The sequence below is a fragment of the Rissa tridactyla genome, chromosome 7, assembly GCF_028500815.1.
Source record: "Rissa tridactyla isolate bRisTri1 chromosome 7, bRisTri1.patW.cur.20221130, whole genome shotgun sequence".
Classification (NCBI taxonomy): Eukaryota; Metazoa; Chordata; class Aves; order Charadriiformes; family Laridae; genus Rissa; species Rissa tridactyla.
The window spans coordinates 30288072-30313162 of record NC_071472.1 but is presented as its reverse complement, the minus strand read 5'-3'; the positions used below and the strand labels follow the sequence as shown (position 1 = coordinate 30313162).

The 25091-nt window shown below is 41.5% G+C and overlaps 2 protein-coding genes across 2 annotated transcripts in view; both read right to left on the bottom strand.

Annotated features, from left to right (window-relative positions):
- LOC128913058 (inducible T-cell costimulator-like) overlaps window positions 1–3022 on the bottom strand; it is a 29861-nt gene extending 26839 nt beyond the window's left edge. The window contains exon 1 of the mRNA XM_054210045.1: window positions 2891–3022. Coding sequence (XP_054066020.1) covers window positions 2891–2969 — 79 coding nt within the window. The 5' untranslated portion in view covers window positions 2970–3022. The remainder of the gene's footprint in view (window positions 1–2890) is intronic.
- A 4875-nt stretch (window positions 3023–7897) lies between these two features.
- On the bottom strand, window positions 7898–12135 carry CTLA4 (cytotoxic T-lymphocyte associated protein 4). The gene is made up of 4 exons (XM_054210047.1): window positions 11928–12135; window positions 10375–10725; window positions 9765–9874; window positions 7898–8820 (listed from the first exon to the last, which is right to left on the bottom strand). Exons 1-4 carry the CDS (start codon window positions 11983–11985, stop codon window positions 8722–8724), a joined length of 618 nt encoding a protein of 205 aa, XP_054066022.1. The 5' UTR covers window positions 11986–12135; the 3' UTR covers window positions 7898–8721.
- Between the last annotated feature and the right edge of the window lie 12956 nt (window positions 12136–25091).

Genomic DNA, 25091 nt, shown 5'->3' with positions numbered 1-25091 from the left:
TTCACTTGAGTATGCACGAGTACATGGCTGCCACTTTCCAGTGTGAGTGAGCTGGTCCTATTAGTCACCTTCACATAATTAGAACTGGCCAGAAATTTCATACAGAGAATGCTCATTTGGTTAAAAAACTCTGTGTGCGTGTGCATGCGTGCATGCGTACATGCATGCATGCAGTAATTAAACCCTTTTTCACAAAACTTTCCTTGGGTCAAAGTTAGACTTTCTACTCAGTGCCAGAGACAGGAATGAGAAGAGCCACTTGCCTGAAGGCTGTAGTACTCAGCTATCTTTTTCCTATCTAAAAAAATTGCTAAAATTTTTCTATACACAAAAATTTGCCAAAATAGATAGGAAGAAGGAAACACATGTCCACACTTAGCATCATGGCTGCCCTACTTTTAGGAACCATAAAGCTAGTGCTTGAGGTGTATTTCTGACTGAGGCACCTGAAACCTGAGAGTGAAGCGACTTTGTCCACTCCCATGAAAGAACCACAACTTCCTTGTGGTCAGTGGTAGTAGAGCAATTGCTGTATTTCATAAAAATATTCAGAAGCCTGGTCTTTCTTAATCATAAAATTTGAAGTAAAACCATGAGAAACAATAATGGAAGTTAATCTGAAAATTACAGTGTAAATGATGACGTTAATGTGAAGAATTTTTACACCGGATATGCGCCTGTGGCTTACATATGGGAGGGGGAGTAACATGAGTTTGGAACCTATTGGTAAAATTATTACAATGGCATTATATTATTGCAGAGAGACGAAGAGAGAAAAGAACATAAAAGATGTTCCATCTTGATGAGATGGTACTCTAAAAAGGGACTAGACAAATAGTCATAAAATAAAATATGATATAATGAATTAGTTTGGCATTATAAGAGAAAGGAAAATATTATTAATTTGTGAAGCAGACAGTCATCTTTGCTACAGAATTAAAAGTGAGAGAGCTCTTATAAATGCTACCCACACGATGTAACACCTCACCAAAGCTCAACTATGAAACTAACTTATTCTGCTGATTACTGCTGTTCTAGCCATCTTTCCTGCATGTAAAACATTAAGTCAGCCAATTACGAAGCTATCGAATGTTTCCAGAGTGTCACTTACCAGAAGGATTTGATAACTTACAGAGAAATGAACTGTTTTGCTTTCTGATCTTGATTAAGTACTGCTAACATACCACGTTTGGTGACAGTTTCAAATGCGGATTATTTTTGGTCCTTGTTTCCCCCCCAACTATTTCTACAATTTTTGTCTAGATCATTGCATCTAAATTTTTTATCTGTATGATGCAAATCAATTAGAGCAGGTTTTGTGTTGCCATAGTACCGCCTAACACTGTTTCTAGTGCAGGAGAAGAGAAGGCCTATTTTTAATGACCTATTTGTTGTATTTCTTTGGGTTCAAATGAAGGAAAAAGATGACAATAGGAGGAACTAGAGACTGTGTCGAGCAGGTAAGAAGGCTGACTCTAAAAAAATGTACAAGAAGAAAAGAATTCTTATCAGAGCTTCTACAGAACTTCAGACACCTCAGCTTTCCCCACACACCAGCACATGAAGAGAAGTATCTGCCGTGCAGCTGAAGGCCAACAGAGACCAACTTTCAATGAGAATTTTCACAGGGAGGAAAGAGGTTGAGATATTTCTTACAGTTTATGATGATGCAAGTGCCCAGCACTAAGTACTGTGGACATTAGTGCATACCAATCTCCTCACAGTCTGGAGGGAGACTTTCTAGTTTGCACAAAAGTAAGTTCAAGAAAGTAAGAAAACTAAGTTTGCACAAAAGCTAGTTCAAGGACGCTACAAATCCCCAAGCAGAAGCTCTAAAAGCACGCTACAAATCCCCAAGCAGAAGCTCTAAAAGCAGGACTAAGGTGTAGTAAGTCAACAATTTCACGTAGAGCAGGATTCATTTACTGCCTGTGTGTACTGAACTCCAGGAGTCTTCAGGGTCTAGCTACTCAGTTTCTAGTTTGAAAGAAGCATGGAGCATTTTCTCAGTGTAGATATTTTTATTTATGTAAAACCAGCAATCCTATATTTTTCAGGTAAATGGCAATCTCGTCCCACTTATTAATGCTCATTTGCCATGGAAAACCCACATCCCAGACACTGATCCTGGTGGGAAGAACAAAGCACCCTGCTGCTTTCAACACAACCTGCTGCATCACAGGGCAGAGCATGAATGTCAATAAATCCCACCAGAACACAGCATAGTCCAACGAGATGTTACCCAGTGTTTCAAGCTCTCCCAGCTGTATCACATATCCTGTTACGGGAGGTGGTCTTCTTAAAGTCCTACCTATTGGAATCATGTAATTATGTAAGAAATTCCATTTTCCTTAAAAACAAGGTCTTACTTTTTGTTGAAAAAACCCACAACTGATCCAGAAGCAGTCCCATGACGAAAGAAACACATCTCAAAATGGATTTTTTTAGTCAAAGTCATAGCTGTCAGCTTGCCTGATATATGGTTTCTCAGGATTGTGGCATGATTTTCCTGCATTCTGGCAGGACAACTCTGGGCAACTCCAGCTGCACAGTTACTGTCAATGACACAAAAGATGACTCTAATGGCTGCCTTATGTGTAAAGAGTTTGTAATGAAAACAAAGAGCCATCAATACATTATTTTTTCATTTTGAACAGTCAATATTTCATTAATTACTGAACTGGCTTTATTATAGCTAATAACTAAGATTTGCTTTCTAATTATCAATTCTGCTGCTGAATAAAGAAGGACAACATGGCATGTTTGCAAGAAAATTTCGTGCCCATAAATATTGTGCTATAACAGAATTAATCCAGATTCTTTAATTCTAATTTTGACTTCATATTTTTATGTTCAATTTGTAATATATTGGAAAATGCCTCAGTCTTACCGCTTCTGCTGCAGGAAGCTTGCCTGTTGCTGCTCCTGTGAATAAAAGCTTGAGAAGTTTGGGATCTCATTTGTATCATGTGGACATTTGAAGAGAAGAGAAGTGTTGTTGTGTAGAAACGTCCCACCCTAGAGCAGCAAATGAAAAAGATCAAACTGAACATTTTGAAGTACTACTTTTTCAAAACAACAGCCAGAAGAGAATGAAGAAGAAAAACTGTCACTGAGGAAACTGAGAACTTTTTGTTCAACCGTAACTTCATAACCACTAAAAAAAATTCATTAAAATATAAAAGCGTGACTGTGGTTAAGACAACTGACTATAGAAATAGAAAGAAATCTCCATTTTAAAGGTTAAAAAAGGAAAGAATAGTGAAATTTTGAGTAGTTAATAACCTCCTACTTCATGGAAGCATTTGCCATGTAATGTCAGCAGGAATTATTAATGATCCCTAATGAAGTTTTGTCCCTTGCTTTAACTCTTCCTTGCTCTGTCCTTCTAGTAAATAACAAAAATTTTTACACCGACTTCAGGGACAATTTTTACAACCACACTGTCATGGTTTCAGTTGGAATTGATTTAACTTCTTTATTAGCAGTTGGTATAGTGCTATGTTTTGGATTTGGGATGAGAAATACTTTGGTAATGCACTGGTGGTTTTATTGTTACTAAGCTCTCAAGGCCTTTTCTGCTCCTCATACTGCCCCACCAGCGAGTAGGCTGGGAGGGCACAAGAAGCTGGGAGGGGATACAGCCGGGACAGCTGATGCCAACTGACCAAAGGAATATTCCATACCATGTGACATCATGCTCAGTACATAAAAATGGGGGGAGAAGAAGGAAGGGGGGGGCATTCAGAGTGATGGTGTTTGTCTTCCCACGTAGCTGTTATGTGTGATGGAGCCCTGCTTTCCTGGAGATGGCTGAACACCTGCCTGCTGATGGGAAGCAGAGAATTTCTTGTTTTGCTTTGCTTGCGTGTGTGGCTTTTGCTCTACCTATTAAACTGTCTTTATCTCAACCCATGAGTTTTTTCTCACTCTTACTCCTCTGATTCTCTCCCCCATCTGAACTGGAGGAGTGAGCAAGCAGCTGTGTGGTCCCAGCTCTCAGCTGGGGCTAAACCATGACATCCCCTTCCCCTAGTTACTAAGATCTTTTATCAGTAACTGCTATTTGCTCAAACATACCACAGCTCCTCACCATTCCTCTTTGATATACAATATAAAAGTACCCTTAAATAAGCTTGTTCTTTTATCAGTCATAAAAAACCTTCACACAAAATGATAACAAAGTCATATAAGTGTTGGATGTCTGTGTGTAGAAGTACAGGAATAATTATGCCCAGATCTGCTCAGGATCAGCAGAGTATGGTGCTGTGTTTTTGTAATTCTTTCCTCATTCTCTGCAGCTCAAAAATTTTCTGAATTTCACCTCTTCCCCACACCTCCCCCCCCAGCCATAAGCCTGCATTCAAAATTTACATTACCCTCCCAGGGACTGTAGTGGCCCCACAGCCTAGCTGTGACAGAAAGTAGCTCAAAGTACCATTTATGGGTTCAAGCAAGCATGTAGTTTACAAGTGTCAAGAATAAATTGGTTTTAGTAATGCGTAAAACCATCTGCTATACGCCAGCCTTCTTTGGTTTGGATTTCATGATATAACTATTCTTGCCTACATCATCTGATTCCTATTTATGCCTCTCCTAGAGGCAGAGCTCTTTAGTTGTGGTTCACACTGTTCCCATCGTACAGAAAGCTGATGCATTTTCTGCTTTATTTTCCAGGGCTCAGTCCCCAGCAATAGCTTTTGCCTAGCGAAAGGAAGAAGCCAGTTATATCTTACTTTCCAATGTACTTTGCCTCCAAATCTCACCTCAGCCCAACACACATGTACTCATATTCTTTGAAGCTTGAAGTCAGTACTCAGACAGGAATTGTATCAAACCAGTTAGGAGTTACCTGGGCAATGCAAATATTGGTTGTTGAAAAACAAGAAATTAGGCCCAGGGGAATCTTGAACAAAGGTCAGAAGGTTAGGAAGGATAGGAATAGATCAACAGAATTCTGCTCTTGCATAGCCTAGATTATTTTTTTTTTAATTTGGTAAAGATCTGTGGAAAACAGGATGAATTAATTTTCCCTACAGATCTCAAGGCCTGACTGAATAGAGAGTTCAGATTAAGATATTCAGGGAATCTGAGTATTTCACAGGAAAACCTCTAATGCTAAAATGATGGACTACTCATTGCCTTCTCATAGAGTAGCCGGATGGGAGACTTTTGTCTCATGTTTTTATGTATCAGCTAGGACTCTGATAATTGAAAAAATGGCAAGCAGAAAACTAGTTCAGATAGATAAAAAAGTGGATGAAAATGGTAGCAGAATATTGGGGGGTGGCAGGTGGTGTATGCATATGCCATTGTCTTTGATGCAGACAAGGACAGATGTGAATGCCCACTCAGGTGCAACCAGAAACTCACTATCTCTTTTTCACAAACAGACTGACGTATCTCCTGGCTGGATGAAGGGCACATCAAAAGAGAGACTCTTCCTGAACCTCACCAAGCAGTATGGACTCATTATTTAGCTGTCCACGTAAGATATTCAGTTATGTTTTTAAATTCCCTGTTCTCATGAGCAGAGCTCTGAAACCAAATCCTTTCACCTTTGCTTTTCACATTCTTCCCAGAAAGAGTCAGGATTTCCTCCTTATTGCATTTGCTGGGATGTGCGCTGACCTAGAGTTTGCACCTTTCATATTGGTATTGCTGTGATCTGACAGAAAACTATATCTGACTTGCATATGTCAAATTTTTTTGAGTACTGATCATGGCAAGATGCTCTCCAAGCGTCTTGGAGAGCTCAAGGTCCTGGAGGGCAGCACAGGACATCAGGGGAATGGAAATTCCCTGAAGTCTGGGCTCTGTACTCTTCAGAACTAGCTGTGATATTGGACCATATGGAGATAGGTATAAATATCATCTCTGCAGGCACTTAGGCTCTACTCATCTCTGTAGTGCCAGATATAAATTATGAGAGTATCATTGTCAATAAAATCTGAACCGAAATCCCACTTTGGCCATGCACTGCTACATCTGCTGATTTGAGTGCACCTATTACCCTGCCAGAAAATTCAAAAGGGGAACCTGGCTTAGAACAAAAATGGTAATGTGTACTTATGTACCATTTAGCCCAGGGAAGGCTGCTACAGTGGTAAGGAAAGCCAGAGAAAATTAAGCACTGCAGAAATAAGAGAAGGTTGGAAAAAGTAGCTACTGAGGGTGAAGAGAAGTTCAAAACAGCCAGAGAATTTGAGCAAAATAATTTCCAATAGCATCATTAATAAACATCATACCAGGAATTATGTAAGTGCAAGAGCAAACACAAAATATAGCTATTGCCGTATGTGAGATGATCGTTTCTGCTCTGCTTTCCCATAACCTTCACTCTTCAGGTAATTTAGCAGCCTGCAGCTTATTTAGGGAAGAATTCTTCACCGGTCATTACAGACTGAATGTCTCAAGGAAATGCTAGTGTGCTAAGAGGGATTAGTCCAGGTAGATGCAGAAGGCCTAGCCACGGTCAACCGGCTGCCAGAAATGAAGGTGAACTGGAATATACACAGGTTCTACAGTGACACAGATTCACAGCCAGCTGTGGCCAGAGGTCATGAGGTTGTTGATACAGGTCCAAAACATCTCTTCACCCAGGAGGAATAAACTTAGCAAATAATTGCCTTGAACTGCTTTTAGATTGCTTAAGTGTATAGGAATTGTCAAGGAAAAGAAAAAGAAGAAACAGTTGCTTCCTGATTAGAAGTCAGACACATGATTCAGGGGATATCTGAGCTACTACTTGCTGTGGTGGAAAGAAATTGCCCTGGATAATTATTCTTACTTTGGCAGGGTACATTTATTGGAAGACTTTACAGCTCGTACAGTGAATGTGTGGGTCAAATCTATTTTTACCATTCATGGAACACATTTCTCTGAGCAGGCTACACTTGAATAGGGGGAAATTCAGTCATTTTGCAGTGACATCAGATGTGTGATTTTTGACCATTTTTTATCCCCAAAACGCCAGGTTAGTGAAAAATTAGGGGGAAAATTCCAGACTGATGTCAGAATACTAAAACACCTTCAGAAAAAGGATATGTCATCAGATGCTACTTTTACTTCATGCATTACAATTGTAGGTCAACACTGAGAGAGCAGTTAGCGCCTGCAAACATTGGCAAATTGAGAATGTGAATGTTTATTTGTACAGTTGGAGGTGGTGCCAGATGAAGGGGAAAGAGGGGAAAAGCGAACCAAAAGAGCAATAAGGTTTGGTGTTCTGGGAGCTGCTGCCACTGCAGGAACATGGCATAGAGGGCTGTGGGGTTTGGGTTCACAGTTACAGACCCAAGAAGATGAGTTCACAGATGTGAAACAGAGACACGTGCTGCCAAGGTTTTGGCTTGCAAGGTGAAATGTTAATAGCAAAGAGTCAAAGCAGTAGATAGTGTCTGAGAATGCTGAAAATGTTTTAAGCTCTAGCAGCTTTGTGTGTCAGCTAGCATTTAGTGAGTGAGAGTGTCAAAGAGGTGCAAAGAAAACAGGATTTGAAACTAGGACTGGCTTTTTGTTTAAACAGGTACAGGAGATACTGTCAAAGTCGTTACAGCTACCTTCTGCAAGTAAGTAATTTTGCTGGAAGTAAAAGGTGGTTGGTAGCGTCTCTGAACCACATCACAGCAGCTCTAACTAGACAAATAGAAGACTTGACAGATTTTAATGGTGGCCCCCTGAGCAGGAGAGCTGAGAAAGTAAGTGTTGGCATGATCACACAGGCTCCCTCAGAAGGGCAAAACACAGGGTCAGAGGGGAAAGGTTCATCTTGTCATCACTGCTTTCTAACATGTAGCCACTTCCTGTTTCTTCTGAGAATGGTGAATAAGAAATGAACTTGAATTTGGGCAAAGCTTCAAGGTTTTTATTGAATGGTACATAACTAATAAACAAGATTATACACTGTCGGTATTTTCATGGAAAATAGACTCAGTTAAACACAGCAACTTCTGCCTTTTGGATAGATGCTAATTTAGCATTTGTAAAATGCAAGGCCCCAGCAGAGCTGGAACTTCCTCCCAGCAACAGCCTAAGAGGGCTCCTGCTGGGCAGCCTTTCTCTCCAACCGAGCTGTCAGCACTGGCTCAGATATCATCAATGTTAACTCCAACACAGCACTAGTGGGACACAATGCCAGTGAAAGGAGCTTAGATCAGGCTTTTAGAGCAGCAATGTCATCATTGTCAGCCTACAGTGAAGCCTCTGTGGAAGCGCAGAGCACTAATGCCAGAAATGAGACCAATAAATAGCAATGCAGGGAAACAAGTCAACATTTCTTTGTACATTAGTGTGCTCTTCTGCCTCTGCACCCCAGACCTCTAGGATTAAGGCTTGCAATGACACACAAGCCTCTGTCATAATAGTGTTTGGATTTCAGTTGATCAATAGACATGGTGAAACTTGACAGTAAGACGCTCGGCTGCAACAGCAATATCTCTTAATGCTATACACTATATAGACCATTAGATAGACTACATATTGGTACAATACAATTCAAAGAATCAATGGCCCAGTGTAGCCATTTTTATGTGAGAGGGTTAACCTTGAAATATTAATGCATAAACTATTTATTCTCCTCCAAACCACAGAAGTTACAAAGCATATTCTCTCTTCTTCCCGTACACCTTTGTAACAAGACAATTAATTTTATTTCTTTAACTTAAGTGAATTAGCAGACTCTCCATCCCAGCTAGGAAACAGTTTCTCTCTTTCCTTGTTTCAGTTAACAGTGATGTGGAATGGAATCACTTTTTTCTCTAGCTTTTCAGAAGGCATTTTCACATAGACCCCAGTAGTGAGACATCGTCTTCTCTTTATCTATAAAATAGAGGAAGACAGTAAAATAAACAAGTGATCACAGCGTAGTCATTGTCCAGCACATTTTAGAGAAACCTCATGGATGTTTTGCCTTTACTGAGTAGAAGGTCTTCTAGACACCTTCCCCTGTCAGCCCTCCTTGTAGAAGATCTGTTGACACCATTTGAGGGAGAATCATGAGTTCCAGGGGACATTTTGCAAAAAAACATAGAGTCCTACCATTCATTTAGCACTTCAAAGGTGCTCCTGCTGCAGAGTTCCGTGTTGGTTCAAAACTAGGATTGTTCGTACCAAACAGTTTCATTTAGCTTCTAGGGACAAGGGTGGATTGAAAAATATGGGACAGGGATAGTGTTTGGTTTTAAGCTTTGGCATCAGGTTTATTTCTAACAGACTCTGAGTACTCCAGATCCCCATGGAAAGAGGCAACCCAGGCTTACATTTCACATGCCTTTGTGCAGACATTTCTAGCTGTGGGGTTAAAAATGCTGTAAGTTACAATTCCGCCCAATCACACAAGGAAGCCTTTTTGAGTTTGGTTTGCACAGACATGAACAGTGAGAAAAAGAAAAATCAAATCCTGGGATTTTGTATGAATCAGTTGTCAAATCAGAGCATATATGAAGGCTGTTGCCTTTGATCCCAGGAGCACCCGGGACTCCCACCTGTTTTAAGCATCCAAACCTAAGCCGAGGGTCAGTCCAGCTGATGTAAGCTAACTGCTTTCTGGTACTCTGGCAACACAAATGAGCTGTACACAAATCTAAATGGCAGCTCCAGCAAGTTCTCTTATTTTGCATTATTGTAACAGCATTGCACCAGTAAAAAGGAACATCCCAGTGTGTTTGTTCCCAGTGTTCTTCCCTGTTCTCATTTCTTTCTCTTTATCCTCATCACAGGAAGGGGTTTTATTGGTAGGATGGGGCTGAGTTGATGGGACTTACCGCTTTGCCCACGAGAATGGCTGAGATGATGAGACTGTAAAGAAAAAATCCTGAAGCAGTAGCTCCTAATACCCAGAGATATATGGCAGTGTCTGGACAAGGTTCTGGATCTAAAACATATGATATCACACAAGTCATGTCACAAAAATCATGTCACACATGAACATCGTAAGGAAGCCCGTAGAGTCAATAAGTCAGGCTCCACATTGCTTTTCTCTAGCATGTGCTATCCCAGGATAATACTGAGCTCTGAGTCCTTGCCCACTCAACCCCCAATGAAAATATGCTTTATCTATAGAAGAACATATATCTTACTCTTGGCTGTTTCCGCAATTACATATCTAACTGCCTAGACATACATGTACAATATATGGTACTGCTTATGCTGTCAAACATCCATACATTGCTAAATACATCACATGGCTATCAATATGCCTGCTTTAGGTGTCTGCAGTGAGACCTTAAAGGGATAAGAGCTAATCATGATTCTCAGAGTTTGAATCAATGTTCAGCATCACCTCTTACAAACAGAATTTTAAAGACCTTTGAGACGTAATAGCAACTCCCTTAACCTGGGAATATCAGAGTACTGTAAAGCTGCTTGGCTTACCAATGACATAGAGATGCGTCCCATTTCCCTTGTTCATAAAATAGGGTGGAGGGTACATCCGCTCCATCTTGCAGATGTAAAGACCCGTATCATTAACTTGCAGGCCAGTAAGGGTGAGGGTCACTTTGTTTCGGCTAGGGCTAACGTGGCACTGAATGACGTCTTCCACACTGAACATTTTAAACTCCGTTGTGTAGGTTGAAGCGCAAATTTCAGTGAACTGATCACCCGTCTGTTTAAGCAGAGTCACTCGAATTTCCTTTGCATTCCCAATGTGCTTGTATTTACACACCAAGCTGGCGACTCCTTGCCTGTTGGCCAGTACCATTGCTGGCTGAGTCACTTCCATTACTGTAAGGAAGTAAAGAGCATGATGGTAAATGAACTGTCAAGAAATGATCTGCAGTCATTTACTTGAAACCTGCACAGTAGGAACCTGCACAACCTCCTGTTATCCATGGGTAATTCCTAGAAATGCTGCTAAGCCCTTCCAAAAAAAGGACTCTGAGGCACTGCATTAATACACTTTTAAAAGCTCAAGAAGTGCTTTGATTACTATAAATTATATTATAAATCTCAGCAATTACTTGTTGCTTAAATAATAGGTAATTTGGCCCACTTACTAGAGCAATGACCTGAATGCTTCAGTTTCCCTTGACACAAATCTTTTAATATACATAAGACAAAAAATAGAATTCATATGGTAAAGCTGAAATCTGAAATTTAAAATTAGGCATTTAAACAACAATTTCTGCCTTGTAGAAATAAGCATGTTCACATTTAGAAACAAATAGGTTGACATCCTGTATGGAACATGGAACAGAACCTCTAGCATAACAGTAACACTGAGTGGAAAACCTGTTTGCATATTTTTGTTTCTGATCTTTTTGCTTCTCATTTTTAACCAGCACTTCCCAAGCCACAGTACAACAACAGTATATACCCCAAGCCACAGTATAGCAACACACAGCAAAGCCTGATAAACATACTGCAAAAAATCATTATAAATCTTAAAGCCAAACAAGTGTACCATGTACATCCCCACTAGCAGCTTTTTACAACTTCCATACTCTATCCTGCTACACGATGGGAAGGCACTGACTTTTGCTTCAATAAGCCATGAGGACTCAGTATTATTTGTTTGGTTTCATTTTACATCAGTCCATTTTGGGGTAGGGCTTATATTCTTCAGTTCTGCAGTGCAAGAATTTGGGATGAAGAGGAGTAGAATTTCTCCGTCCATTCAAACCTCTATATCTACGTTATCAGCTGCCAACAACTTCATTCACAGGGCCTGTTTTTTTCAAAGTCTTTCCTCCTTCTTGATCTACTCCGAATCCTGCCCAGCCTCTCTACAGATGCTACTGCTCTGAAGTCTGTGTCTGATTTTCCAGATACCTCACAGTGCCCCAAGACCGTGTTTCCAGACTGTCCTATGGAGGGGTCCCATGTCATCTCCCCTCTCCCCGTTGTACCCAGTCGGTCTCCTGCAAAGATGTGAAACCGAGAAAAGGTAGACACCCTCAGCTACCTTGCCTCCTTCATCTACCCACCTTCAGCAATGGCAGTAGCTGCGCAGAGAAAGCCCACGGTGACCAATATTGAGAGCATTCCTGCGCTGGGACGGATGCTGAAGGGGCTGAAGGTGGCTGGTGCCTTCAGACTTTAAGACAAACTGGAACTCTCGGGACTGGAAAAAAGGCGACACCTTTCAGGATACTGAATCTTCGAAATGTTTGAACCCACACAGAGTCAGTGTGTATATATATAGCTTTGATCCCAGATGCTGTACCTGAAAGTAATATGAAGCTTTGTTTTGGTTTTACAAGAAAGGAAGTAGTGGGTTTGATTAGTACGTGCACAGTTAACCTCAAACAGCATGAACAAAAACAACTATTCAGCAGATGGAAAATATATATTCAATCTGAAACTGCCATCCATTCTACTTTAAGAACTGGGGGAGGAACAGTAATCATCCAATAGAGCAGTTCAGGCTCTTTGGTGCTGCCAGCTTGCACAATCATAGCACTTAATATTTTGGCAATCATCAGGTATTTCCTAATAGGACAATGCACAGAGAACTATACTTCTGTCTAATGTAGCACAGTGCGAGCTAGTTTTTTATGGAGGACTTCCCTCCACCCTCAATTTCTTTGCTTACTTTAATGTTTTTGATGTTTAAAAGTTTCTGCCTCCTTCAAAACACTGATTACACTTGCAATGACTTCGTCTTTTCATATCAACAATGTGACTTGAATCATAACCCAGCTTCTTTAGACTTTCCAGTTTCCAAGAAAAAAATTATCTATCTAGGTTTATAGCTAATGACTTCCACATCTATACAGTACTTTCCTTACCTATGGACCTTACTGTCTAAGTACCTTGAGATCAACAGATGAAAAACACTGCAGAAGCTTTGATTATTGCTATCTCTACTTAGAGCACCTGCGTCATTTCAAATCTCAGTGAAACAGTTTTCACCCACTGGCCTTTTAAAAGTCATGTAAGGTCTGAAAATCATTTTGGTTTTTTATGTGATAGACTGTCATATCCATGAATCATTGCCTAAAGAATTTCATAAAAATGAAGTTACACTTCAGTAACACTGAAGGTCGACATTGGGGTTTTTTTTCCCATACTTTGAGAAGTTCTTTTAGAAGCTGCTTCATCATTTATCTATGTAGATCTAGTAGATTGCGAAGACCTACTTTTGGACTGTGACCTAGAAAAACTAAGAGCATTAGTTCTTGAACAGTAGCCTGCCCAATCCAAAGATATAGGATAAATATTTGATCTTGAAATCACAGAAATACCTAATGATATAAATAAATTTACTGCTTCCATACTTAGGTCATTCAACAATTATTTGTAATGACAGATTGATAGTCAGTTTTATCTTAACCAGCATTCAGAACAGAACTGATGATAAAAATATGGCTATGGGAAAATGAAAAACTGCACCCTAATAATGAGTCAGGCCCATATTGTATTACTGGTTAGACAAGCTTAAATCAATTTTAATATTAAATTTAATATTAAATAAATGTCATTGCAACATTATGTACCAGAATATCAGTGAGATTTATGGCATGAAATTACCAAGTTATGCCTGACATTTTCGTATCCAGAGTAGTAACCAAATTACCTATCCTACATACCTTTTGGGCTTGGGTTTTGTATGCAGTTAAACAGATGATGCATTTGAGCCTCATAAACTATAATGTCATCTGCTGATAATTGATTGAGACTACAAATTGGTGGTGCAATTAACCACTAAGCACTTGCAAAAGATTGCCATGTAAAACTCCATGCTCACTGCCCCACGTATCCACAGTATCTTATGCAGGTAGAGTGAGAGGTAGCACTCTGGCACTTATCTCTCTGGGAATTGAGACTGCTCTGCCAAACATTGTTTCCAGTGGTATTCATCCTGTTTCCTGGCTGTTTTGTTCTCAGGGTGCCTTTTCAGATCAACCACTTTTTACTTTTTACCCTTGTTCCTCCTTAAAAGCCTCATGTTACTGCTTACTGCTCTTCTAAGGCACAGTATGTCTCCCTGTGGAGTCTCTTGAAGTTGTCTCTGTCTTTACAGCCAGGGCAGCCTGAGGTGAGCCCAGAGTATCCCCCTTCCAGAAATCACCTTGCTATGGTGCCCTCTATCCTTGCTTATCAGGCTTTGGATCTTGAGTTAATGTATGCAGATAGCAGATGAATGATGCAATAAAATAGAGATCTTGTTCCAAATTAAGATCTCTCCTTCACTGCTCCCATCCTTTTCAGCTTAGTTGGTAACTGAATTTCTCCTGCTAAATTTAGATCCACAAGAGTCGCTGGAGATGCCTCTTTTCTCTGCTGTGCCTCTCTTCTAACTACTCTTCAGCTGATGAAGAGTCTCTGGACTTCTGCTTGGTCCACCTTCCCTGTATATAACAGCCATGCTTTGTGGGCTACAGCCATAGAACTTATCTTACCCAGTCACTGTGCCTTCTTGTCTGTGTAGTGTGGTATCTTCTTGCCCTGACTTTCTCATCTGGAGAACTCTTTTTTTCTTCCACCTTTTCCCTGTAACTGGAACCTGACACATGGCCTAGGGCCAGGGCAAGGGATTGGGTGAAAGAAGAGCCCTCCCTTTTACTTTGAGATTCAGGAGGTCTTTCAGGAAGGGTATTCCTCATGCTGTTTCCAACAGCCCATGCTTTGCACTTGCCGTGTCCAAAAGCTCAGTGTAAGATAAATCCTTCCTTTAATGCACATGCTTAATATTACAGTACTCTTTGGTCTTAAGGGTGATATTAATCCCCAGGTCACAGGAAACCTTTATACTCTGCATTTGCTACCACAGCAAAGTGTCAGAGCAGGGGAGGGGACTGAAGGCCTTGCAGAGCTAAGCTGCAGAGCCTTAAACTGAGGAATCAGCTTAGGAGTGGTTTGGGTCTCACGGCCTCTTTGAACTTAGCTCAGAGAAGGACACGCAATTTACACTGAACATTGGACTACAGTACTGTGATTAGTCAGATTGCTAGTAAGTTAAATAACTAGGTTTCTCATGTAAGTTTCTTTCTCATTTTGGGTTAGTCTCTCACATTTTAGTGATTTGAATTGCTTTCCTTCATTGAACGCTTGTTAGGGCAAACCTTCCTGCTGTCAGAATTCCCATTGCAAAATGTTATTATTCACAAAATTATTTTCACACTTTAAAGCCTGTCTCATGCTGCCCATATTTTTTTACTCTGTGACAGGAACTTGCTTGGTGAATTGCTTGAGATGTAATGGGGAGAAGAGAAGGTTATCATTTGCATAAGTATCTGGTTTCAGGATATTTTGTTAAACTCAGAATGTGAGATCATGTCTTATTATGTTAAACAGTTCACGTTTTTACCATGTTAGTTTGCCACAAACCTATTGGGGTTTTGAAATGCACTGTCATTTGAAAAAAAAATCCAGACCTCGAAGTGGTATGGCTGAAGAAAAAATCTTTTCTACAAAACAATAGGTAAAGAGAAAAGGAAATAACACAGTGACTGGAAAAATATTGTTTCGTTACCATTAAAGGACTAAAACCTGATTAATGTAAGTAAAGGCCTAGATATGACCAAGTTTGGTGGATCAGTCTTGGTTCCTGAGGGAACCACAATTCACATCACAAAACCACTGATTTTTAACTCTCTCAGAAATGTGGCCTTCCTGTCAGCTTCTAACCTGGATTCACAGATGCTGCTTTCTAGACCTAAGCCTGTGCCCTCAGTCCAGCCTCAGCAGAGGCGAGGACAGCACTACCTGAGGAATTCCCCCCCATCCAGTACTTCTCAGGCCACACAGTGTTCGTCTTCTCGTGCACTTCTGCTGACCAGCAGACTGTCCAGAAGGATTTGAAGTGTGGGTAGATGTTTGAGCATCCTTTTTCTTTGTGCTACAATTTTTGGTATTTCCTTTTTAGAGGCTAGGCTTTGTTTCCCCTACTGTAAAGCTAATTATATCCAACAGACTTTCCTGAAATTCACAGCATCTATAGTTATCTAATACAGAGGGAAAATTGCCTCCCAGCTTTTCATGCTAACAGGTCTCGGTTAGCCTTGAAGATCTGAATTGTACCCCTTACCTGTCTGAGTTTGCTGTATGTTATTTGTAATAGTCCATACATACTCCAGTAGTAACCCTGCCTGTGTGAATGTATTGCCCCCTCCCCATACCCCATGCAGTTTACACTCAAAATGTAAGATCTGAGATTGTATGGAAAGATACAGACAGAAGTAAGAGGAAAGGAAGACAGGACTGAGATGCAGCACAGGCAAAAAGGTCTTTACACACCGGCTTCCTTACTCTTCTCCAGTTTCCTGTAAGGGGTTGTGGCAAGGGAGAGATTTTAGGGGGAATTTGAACACAGACCTTGAAGTATCTTGGCAGATGTTTAAGGACTTACCTTTAAGGAAGGAGCTTTCCAAAGCAGAGCACCACAAATCTCTTGTTAATAGGCCAGTCACTTGGGAGTAAACACAGAATAAAGCAGACACCTTCATCCCAGAGTGAACACTGAAAGCTAGTCTGTTTTCATGAATAAGCAAAAAAGAACCAAAGGAACCCCCCCCAAGTCTAAAAGTAAAGCAGTTAAATATGCCCTGTAACGAGATGTAGCTGTGGAGACATGGAGAGATACTGGAGAAAGGTTTTACTTCTGCTTCCCTTTATTTCTTAAAGCATTGCAAAAAGGAAAAGCAGACAAAAAACAGACACAAGAAAAAGTCATTATAAAGCTTTGCTGAAGACATGTGAGGAGTGCTGTTCTCCTCAAAAATGAGATGCACAAGAAATATTTTTGAAGAGTACAGATGAGGAGAGTAATTCATGTGTGGTATATAGCTTAAGAGCCTACTTCCAGTTTTCATGGGGCTAATTAAGTCCCTGATTTTTTAAAAACAAAATTTTATGGCATTTCAAACCACAAGAGCAAAACAAGACTCCTGGAAAACCTAGAATTAAACCTTTATATTTAACGTTTATAAAGCAAATGACTCAAGATATGCAAATGACTAAAAGAGATAGTTCTCCAGCTTAGTGGACATGCAGAGAATCCAAATATTTGAAAGACAGGAGACCTGACAAGGAAAGGCATTTTCCTAAGCTCACAGTGGGAAGTTCTGTTCAAATCCCAGGGATGGCACAGAGCACATTCTAAAGCACCACTTTGAATTGATGACAAGTGGGTAATGAAGATCAGCTTTGTTCACCAATCAAAGTCTGGAGGCCATTTCTGAAGAGTGAATAAGACTCAATAGTTAGAATGGGATGGTCTGGAAAATGAAATGAAATGAAAATAAATTATACTAAACGAAGGAAGGAAACTTAGTAATATAGCAGAAGGGGGAAGCCAGTGGACAGACACAAAGGGAATGAAAAGGTGTTCAAATTGACAGGTTCACAGTAACATTTTGAATACATAGTAGTGAGCCAAAGTTTGTCAAGGCCAGAGAAGACAATGTTTCAGCAGTTGAGGTGAACAGTGATCATGGGCTAAGGCTTCTAAAGGTACTTTGTCACATTCAACCACATCCACACTGGCCCTGATTTGCCTGTGCGGGGACTGGATCTCAGAACCACAGTACAGGTATGCATCTCTTCCCAGGGGCACAATGAGTTTGGGAACAGAAGCCACAAGCCTTGGACATCTTAGGCAAGCAGCTTCTGTGGAAATATCAAAGGGCTCTTGACGAGGTGGAGATAGGGGAATAAGAATACCAAGAGGGGAAGGGAAGTTCTGGGGAGAAACATGAGTGTCTGGATCAGCGAAAGGTTTATGTAGCTTTCCAGTGCTTTCAGATTTCACTGTCAGGCTGTGAATGAAGCATATTCACCAACAAAACCTGCCCAGAAGCCACTACCAATGAAAACACATTTTAGTAAAGATGAGATAGTGCAGCACCTGAATCTCTGTCAGTAATGCTCTTTAAAATTTGCATGACAGAGCAAGGTGTTATGGAAACAGAGCATGGGGGATGGGGACCACTTCAGAATCCCTTCTTGCTATAACCTCACCTCGCTTTTCTGCTTCCCACACCTTCTCCTTTCCTCTTTCCTTGCAGTTTTATCTACAAAACCCATAGAATGAATAGTGGCTTTATTATAGATTGTTCATTCAGAGCTTGTCAAAGAACCTGTTCCTGGGAATTATGTCTAAGACCTGTAGGCTTGATACCCTGATGTATGGAAGTGACATGCTTGATCTGCTTGCCTTCAGTCCATGGGCCACCATGTGTTACTGAAAGTTTACAGTGATGTGTGCAAGGCTTGAGAATTTTCATTAGAATACATGTTAAATCATAGGCTGGAAGCTCTGGAAAACAAAGATAAGGAATTTCTGGCAGAGGATTGTAGAATAAAACCCATACTTCACAAGAATCTTATTGCTTTTGAAGTGTAGCAGTTGCAAAAAAAAAATTGAAATTGTCACCCCATAACCCAGACGTCTCTGCAAGTGGGATACTGTAGCCAAGCACCAGGTTGTGACTGGCATCATGTGAGTCAGCAAACTAAAAACATGTCCTATACCTTCCAAAAATGTATCAGCTGCAGGATTTGTTGTTCAACCCACTCTTCACCGCAGAATCTGATCTCATGTACAAAGCCTTACCCTTGCATTAGTGATAACTCAAACTCCCTTGGTCTTCCCTAGTTTACAAAGTACTTGAAACCACATTTCTAGGACTTAGTAATTCCCCTTTCCCAAAGTCTCTACCAGGGCTAAGTATGAAAGCAAAACCCTGAAATGTCAGAGAGGCCAGATGTGCAAGGGGAGGATGGTTCGTTCATCATCCAAAGTGATAGTTTGAAAAAGCTGACAAGCCTCTACCTCTCTGTTCAGAAGCTCTTTCTTACTATACCTGTCTGCTGACAGATATTATAATTCCCTACAAGCTTTATCTTTTTCATATTCTTAGACAACCACCTCTATAGCAACTCTAAGACTATTAACTTGGATGCGTGAGTGTGGCCACCTTGGTCTCCTGGTTATTTGAGTTGAGTACTGATTAGTGCCTGCTATAAAGCCTCTGATTGCAGCGAGCATCCAACTAAAGTGCTTCTTCACAGCTCCAGCTGCCTCCTGCCACTATCATCACCTGAAAACCCAGCTAGGAAATCCAGCATCCAAAAGAACTCTTAATATTTTGGCCACAGGGATAACGGATACCAGAAAGTATGATAGTGGGCAGTTTGGTTGGCCTGTGTGCTAGGGATGAAGAGGAGAATCAAGGAGGTTTGAACATGTGTTTCTAGGGGGGAAAGAGATAATAAAACAGGACTGAAAAATGAGTAAGAGGGCTTAAAAAGGAGGATGGGCTTGTGGGTAACACACCACTTGGGGAATTTTTCTTTTAGGTAACAGTGAGATTATATCTGGTTCATACAAAGAAAACAAAAGTATTGGATGGGGTCCAATGAAAACCAAGCCATACGCAAAATGGGGGCAAATGTTTTGAATTTTATAATTTTGGTGAATTGTTGAAGGAAAGGGGAAATTTTTGAGAAAATGCATGTACATCTTTTCCTAAAGCTTTCTTCAAGCCCCCACCAACAATATTTTTCATTTTTAAATCATCACCCCTTTTGCAAAGAAAACAAAGGTGTTTTACACACTGGCAAAATGTAATTTTGTCTCTTCGCTGCATAGAACCAGTACTGCCTGAAATGAGAAAAATGTGAAGGGAACCCTTTGCAGCAACAGCAACTGCAGTTAAGCAGAGCTTTCTTGAGAAAGTTTCACTTCCTAAGGCTTTTTGCTATGTTTGCTCATTTAAATGGCCATTGTATTAACCCACTTTTTGTGATTTTCAAACATCAGCAACCAACTTACATCTTGTAAAAGAAAAAGTGTAAAGCAAAAGGCCTGGTTCTCATTACTGTAAGGTCCTAACTGCATCAACAAATTTTGCTGCCACAATCTTCTAAGTGTAAGTGGCATTGCGGTGATGTTACCTGCCTGATATATCAGACTGTGTTGAGTTATTGCCAGAGGTCAAGATTCACTGAAAATACATGGTACACCTGTACCAAGGTCTTTGGGCTAGAGGGTTTAGGCAGGTTTGAAGGGATTTAACTACGAAAGCTCTTTGTGGTTGCTTTTTTAATACTGCATCCTGAAAGAGAGTAATTTCATCTGCAAATTATTTAATAGTAGGCTGTGTATTAAGTCATAACGCACTGAGCTGGCGAATGCAGGCTCTGGAGAGAGTGCAGCTATAATTTCTGTCTGTGACTTTGCAGTGACTGATCAATGTTTTGTTGAGTTCCTGGGCCACTGAGGAGCTGGAGACACATGGAGCTGCAGGCTCTGGAGTCTTGAGAAGTTTGGATTTGCATGATAAACTGTCGAACCTGGGATATAGTAATATATTTCAGGAGCTTGGCCAGTATGATCATATTCTTTAATATCAAGAAAAAAAAACTTAAGAATTTCCAATGAAGTAGTTCTCATTGTTTTTCAAATTAAATTATTTGATTTTTCTTGTTCAAAGCAATACTTTCTTTCAAAAATCCCTGTTATTTTTCAACATTCAAACCATATTTAAATAGCTACCATCAAAATGAAGCATTAACATTTTTTAGGAACAAATGTCTCATTTGAAGCCTCTAAATTATTATTTGTTTTACTTTTCAATTTACAAAAAAAATCAATTTCTTTTTCCTTTCAGTCTGATTGAAATGAGTCCTCTTGACTTTCCAAATTTACCAACGAAACAAAAAAAATTAATTATTCATCAAGTTCCAATGAACACCCTTCATAAAAATTCTGAATTATGCAAACTAATCACCTTCTGGGAAATACGTATAGATCATTTTATGGTACAAGCTTCCAATGTGACTCAATGCCTCTTCGTTTGCACACTATAACCCCCCTCACTCATCTGATTATTCAGACTTTTGCGTTGTCTATGGTTTTCACTTCATTTCCCCCCCACTACCACCATTGATCTTCTCTAGTTTTCCTCTGCTCACAACAAAATATCCTTTATCTTTCGAGATATCAAATGCTACCATCCTGTGAGGCAAATGCATCTAGAAGGACAGAAATAGTTAAATGACTCGGCTCATGAAGTTACTCGCTCTGATGGTGTCAGCAGAAAGGGTGAGGAGAAGCCACCTGCCCCCGTTGCACCCATGGCATCCCCAGGTAGCAGGGGTACAGGGATGATGGAGATGGCAGGGATGACAGGCCTCGCCTGCCAGCTGCTCTTGCTCAGGATCTCGAGCAGAGCAGGCATTCTTGTTTCGTACAGGGAGGAACAAGGAACTCTCCTCACAGAGGTCTGGCCTTGCAGGTGGACCGCTAGGGGAAGCAAACACTGAGAAACACAACAGAAATAAGACACAGAACCTCAAACTGAGGAACCAGAAGCAGAGGGGGAAAGGAAGAAGCTTTGATCTCTCCCTCCTCTTGCAGTCACCCCATTCTCTTCATTTCCCCCTTCTCTGTGCCCTATGACTGCAGATGCTGCACGAGTGAGCGTGGTGGAAAGCAACGGCTGCCAGCCTCCTCCTCACAGTCAACCAACGCTCCCCTAAAGTGAATCACAGTCTCTCCCTCCCCGGCAGCCTCTCTGAAGTGGGACCCCGGCCTCATTCACCCACATACTACTACTCTCTTCAGCTGACCTTAAAGAGGAACACAGCTGCCACTTGCTTTTAATATTGCTGCTTGCAGTTTGCACAAGAAGTGATGTCTTCTCTTTCCTGTGCTTCTTGCTCATGCACAGGGCCAGCAGGGCCCCCGGTGTGGTGTCCTGGTTGCCCCAGCTGGGCACCCGTCTTCTCTTTGCACTAAAACGGACAGCAGCCACATGCACGCTGTGCGCATGGTAATCCACTTGCTCTGTGCCTTCGGAGATTAACTATGTTTTTAGAGAACCTGCATGTGCAGTTCTAGGGGTCCACTTTGTTATCTTAATTAAGTGCCCACAGTTTTTTCAAGGCTTTTGCCCAGTAACCTGGTTTAACAGCAAATGTCATAAAGGCCACAGCTAGAGTTTTGTACACTCCAAACCATGGAAATGCCTACCATAGTTATTTGCATAATTGTTGGCCATTTTTCCCCCTTGGTAGCCGGAAGTTTTCTGCAAGAGTGGCTGCCTACAGCGACCGTCATCCATTTAGCAGGAAAGAGAGGGCAGATACCAAGGTATTTTTTTACCAAGGACAAATCAGTTCTTTGATCCCAATGCCACCAAGAGCTCCAGCCCTTGCAGAGCAGGGAAAAGAAGGGCTTAGCTGGTGGCATCTTATCTTCTGAGCTGTTTGTGCTCATTTCAGGGACATTATGAAGCCCAGACAATCAACATGTCTTCATGGGAAATCACATTTCATGTGGCTTGACTTCTGGTGAAGACACGACAAAAAGTTTATCCTTGTGCTCTTTAGCTGCAGGCTGCAGGCAGCTCTAATTTGCATTGGCAATCATCAGCCTCCAAGAGGAAATTCTCGTCAGCGAGCAGCCCTGTTTACCAACAACACGGCCACCTCTGCTGTTACACTGTGGGCACACATTCGGTGTAGGCACTGCTGTGCTGCTTTTGAGCTGCTAAAAGATTCCTGTCATGACCGCAACCTCACAGAAGGCAGTACTAAGCCTTTCCTGCCAAGGGAGGACTGGCCTGCAGTGAGTCCCACAGTTAGGTGTGTGCCACTGCCAGGGCTCAGTTCTTACATCTTAAGTTAAAGTGGCTGTCGCCTTCCCACCTCAGCATTTCCCTCAGGTAGGCCAAAACTGTCATCTTTCAATCTACTAAACTTGTGGGGTTTTGCCGTATTTATTACTGTGATGTGAGTGAGAAGACACTGCACAATGCCTGAATTATCTCATCACACAGAAGAAGGAAGAGCCCCTGTTTTACAGGTGTGATTTCACTGACAGCCTGAGCCGATGGAAGAGCATCACTACTGCTAGCAAAATGGGCAGGATCATTCCCTGCCCTCCAAAATCCCAAGCCCTGTGGCTTGCCCTGCCTTGTAGCAACACTCGCCCTTGTGCAGCTGTGCAAGTTAAATCCTTTCCCTGCTCTAGTTTATCCCACAGCCAAATTAATCCCAGTGCCAGCACAGGGGGGTGGGGTGGTGCAGCTGGAGGCCAGAGGGGCAGCCTGGATGGCACTGCCTTTTCCTGACGATGCTGACTGAGATCAGGTAAAGCGGATCATGAAAACATGTCCTAAAATACTGCCAGGCACAAAACTCTCTTGACAGTCAAGACAGGGCTGGAGAATTCCTCAAGGCTTTCTCTTCAACCACTTACATTTTGTTTGTGTTTAAATCTTTCTGAGTCTTAGTCTTGACTCTCCAGCACACCATATATAGTATATTTAATGTATAGTGAAGATAATTAAATACTAAGAATGTGATGTGTGATACAGCTGAGCTGTGTGAGCAGTGACAGTTCAGGGAATAAATCAATGGAATGAATCTTTGAAATTGAAATTCATTTCTGCACAGTTGCCTGGTGAGGCACCTGAGGTTTACTCAGCGTTGACCTCAGAGGCCCCAAGCAATGACTGCAGTAGTAGACTCTATGAAAACGCCACATTTTCTCTGATAGAAAGGGCTGAAGGAGGGGCTGATTGAATGATCACTGTGAAAAATACCAGCGATGTTGAATTTGGGCAGGGAAATGTCTTCCAAAGGCAGATACAGACAGTTCCCTCCAGAGACAGACAGGCGTGGCAAGTGAATGTGATGGGGTTAAAGCAGGGCTGAACTTCCCAAAGGATAAGGCAAACCTGGACTTGTCGAGGACCTCAGAGGGAGCTCAGGGAAAAGGAGTCCTGGGTGCCCAGAATTTTACTGCAGCACTTGCTGTTCATAAGGTAAATCCTGCTGGATCAGTCTCAGACATAGGAATAAGGGAAACATGAGGAACCCTGCTACATGCCTGTGTGAGCAGCGGACACTGCTTTGGGTGTTTGCCATAAGGTACTTGCTTCTGGAATGAATGGCTCTGGGCTTCAGGAATACCCTGGCTGCACTCACAAGCATTCTCCAGCAGCTGTGCCTGAGTGTCGTAAGGTATTTAAATTCAAAGATCAAGTGTTAGCTACCAGCTCGCTGTGCTGGCAGGAGGGGAGCCAGCCTTTACCCCAGGGGCAGGGGTGAGCTGGCAGGTGCCCTCACCAAAGGGCCCCACACACGTGGAGCGAGGATGTTCCAGTACCAGCTCCAGTTAAGCAGTTTGGGTGCAGCCACCCGGCTTTGGAAGCGGAGAGGTTTTCCCAGGAGTGTTCCTGGACCCATTTAATTTACCAACAGACACAAGTCATACAGTCCAAAGCAAGATTTAGCCCCAGGAAAATGGTGAAAAGGGAACTTTTTTTACAGGCTTTCTCAGCAGATGTTCCTGTAACTCTGGGGTTTGGCACTCTGAGGCTTTATAAGTGACTCACGAGGTTCCCCCCTTCTAGGAAGAACATGCCTTTTACATTAAAGAGTGGGCCCCAAATATTAAAAGCATTGCTAGCTTTTCCCCTCCCCTCCCCTGAAATACACCCATATATACATGCTTCACATTTATGGTGTGGTCATCCTCAGGGTTGCCTTAGGGCCAGGTTTTGTAATCTTGTATCTAGGTCTTGTAAATGGGGCTGTGATTGCCATTGTAACATATAGATGATTAAGTCAAGACTCTGCTATAAATGGATAATGCAAAATTAACTTAAAAACAAGTAAAAAATGAGCTGAGTAAACAATAATATTCTCATCAGACCTCCTCGATAGGTGGGCAGAGCAATATCTATCCCTTTATCTTTCCCCTTTGGCAAGAGTGTTATATCTTATCATGTAGTGTATTCTTAGAAAATCATCTGCCATATCTTCCTGAAGAATTCGTTTCTCGCAAGCCCTCGCTCTTTTCACTTTGAGAGCTGTGGGTTTGTACGAAGTGTCATTGTAAAACAGGTCTACCACAGTCAAATGTCATTTGGCATACTATATTCTCAGAACCAGCAATACCGCGCCCAAGGCAGGAATGACGAAATACCAAGGGTAACTATGAAACACATGTGAGCCAAGTCTTTCCTTTCATACCCTCCTCAGCACTGCTGGTCTTTGCTTTAATGCCAAATGGATGTGTAGCACAGCTGGGTCCCCCTATCAGATGTCCTCAAGAAGGGAATGTGTGCCCTGCTTTTTCTACTCCATATTGCTTGTGGTCATGCCAGGGAGGCCGCAGCTGAAAGCTGGGT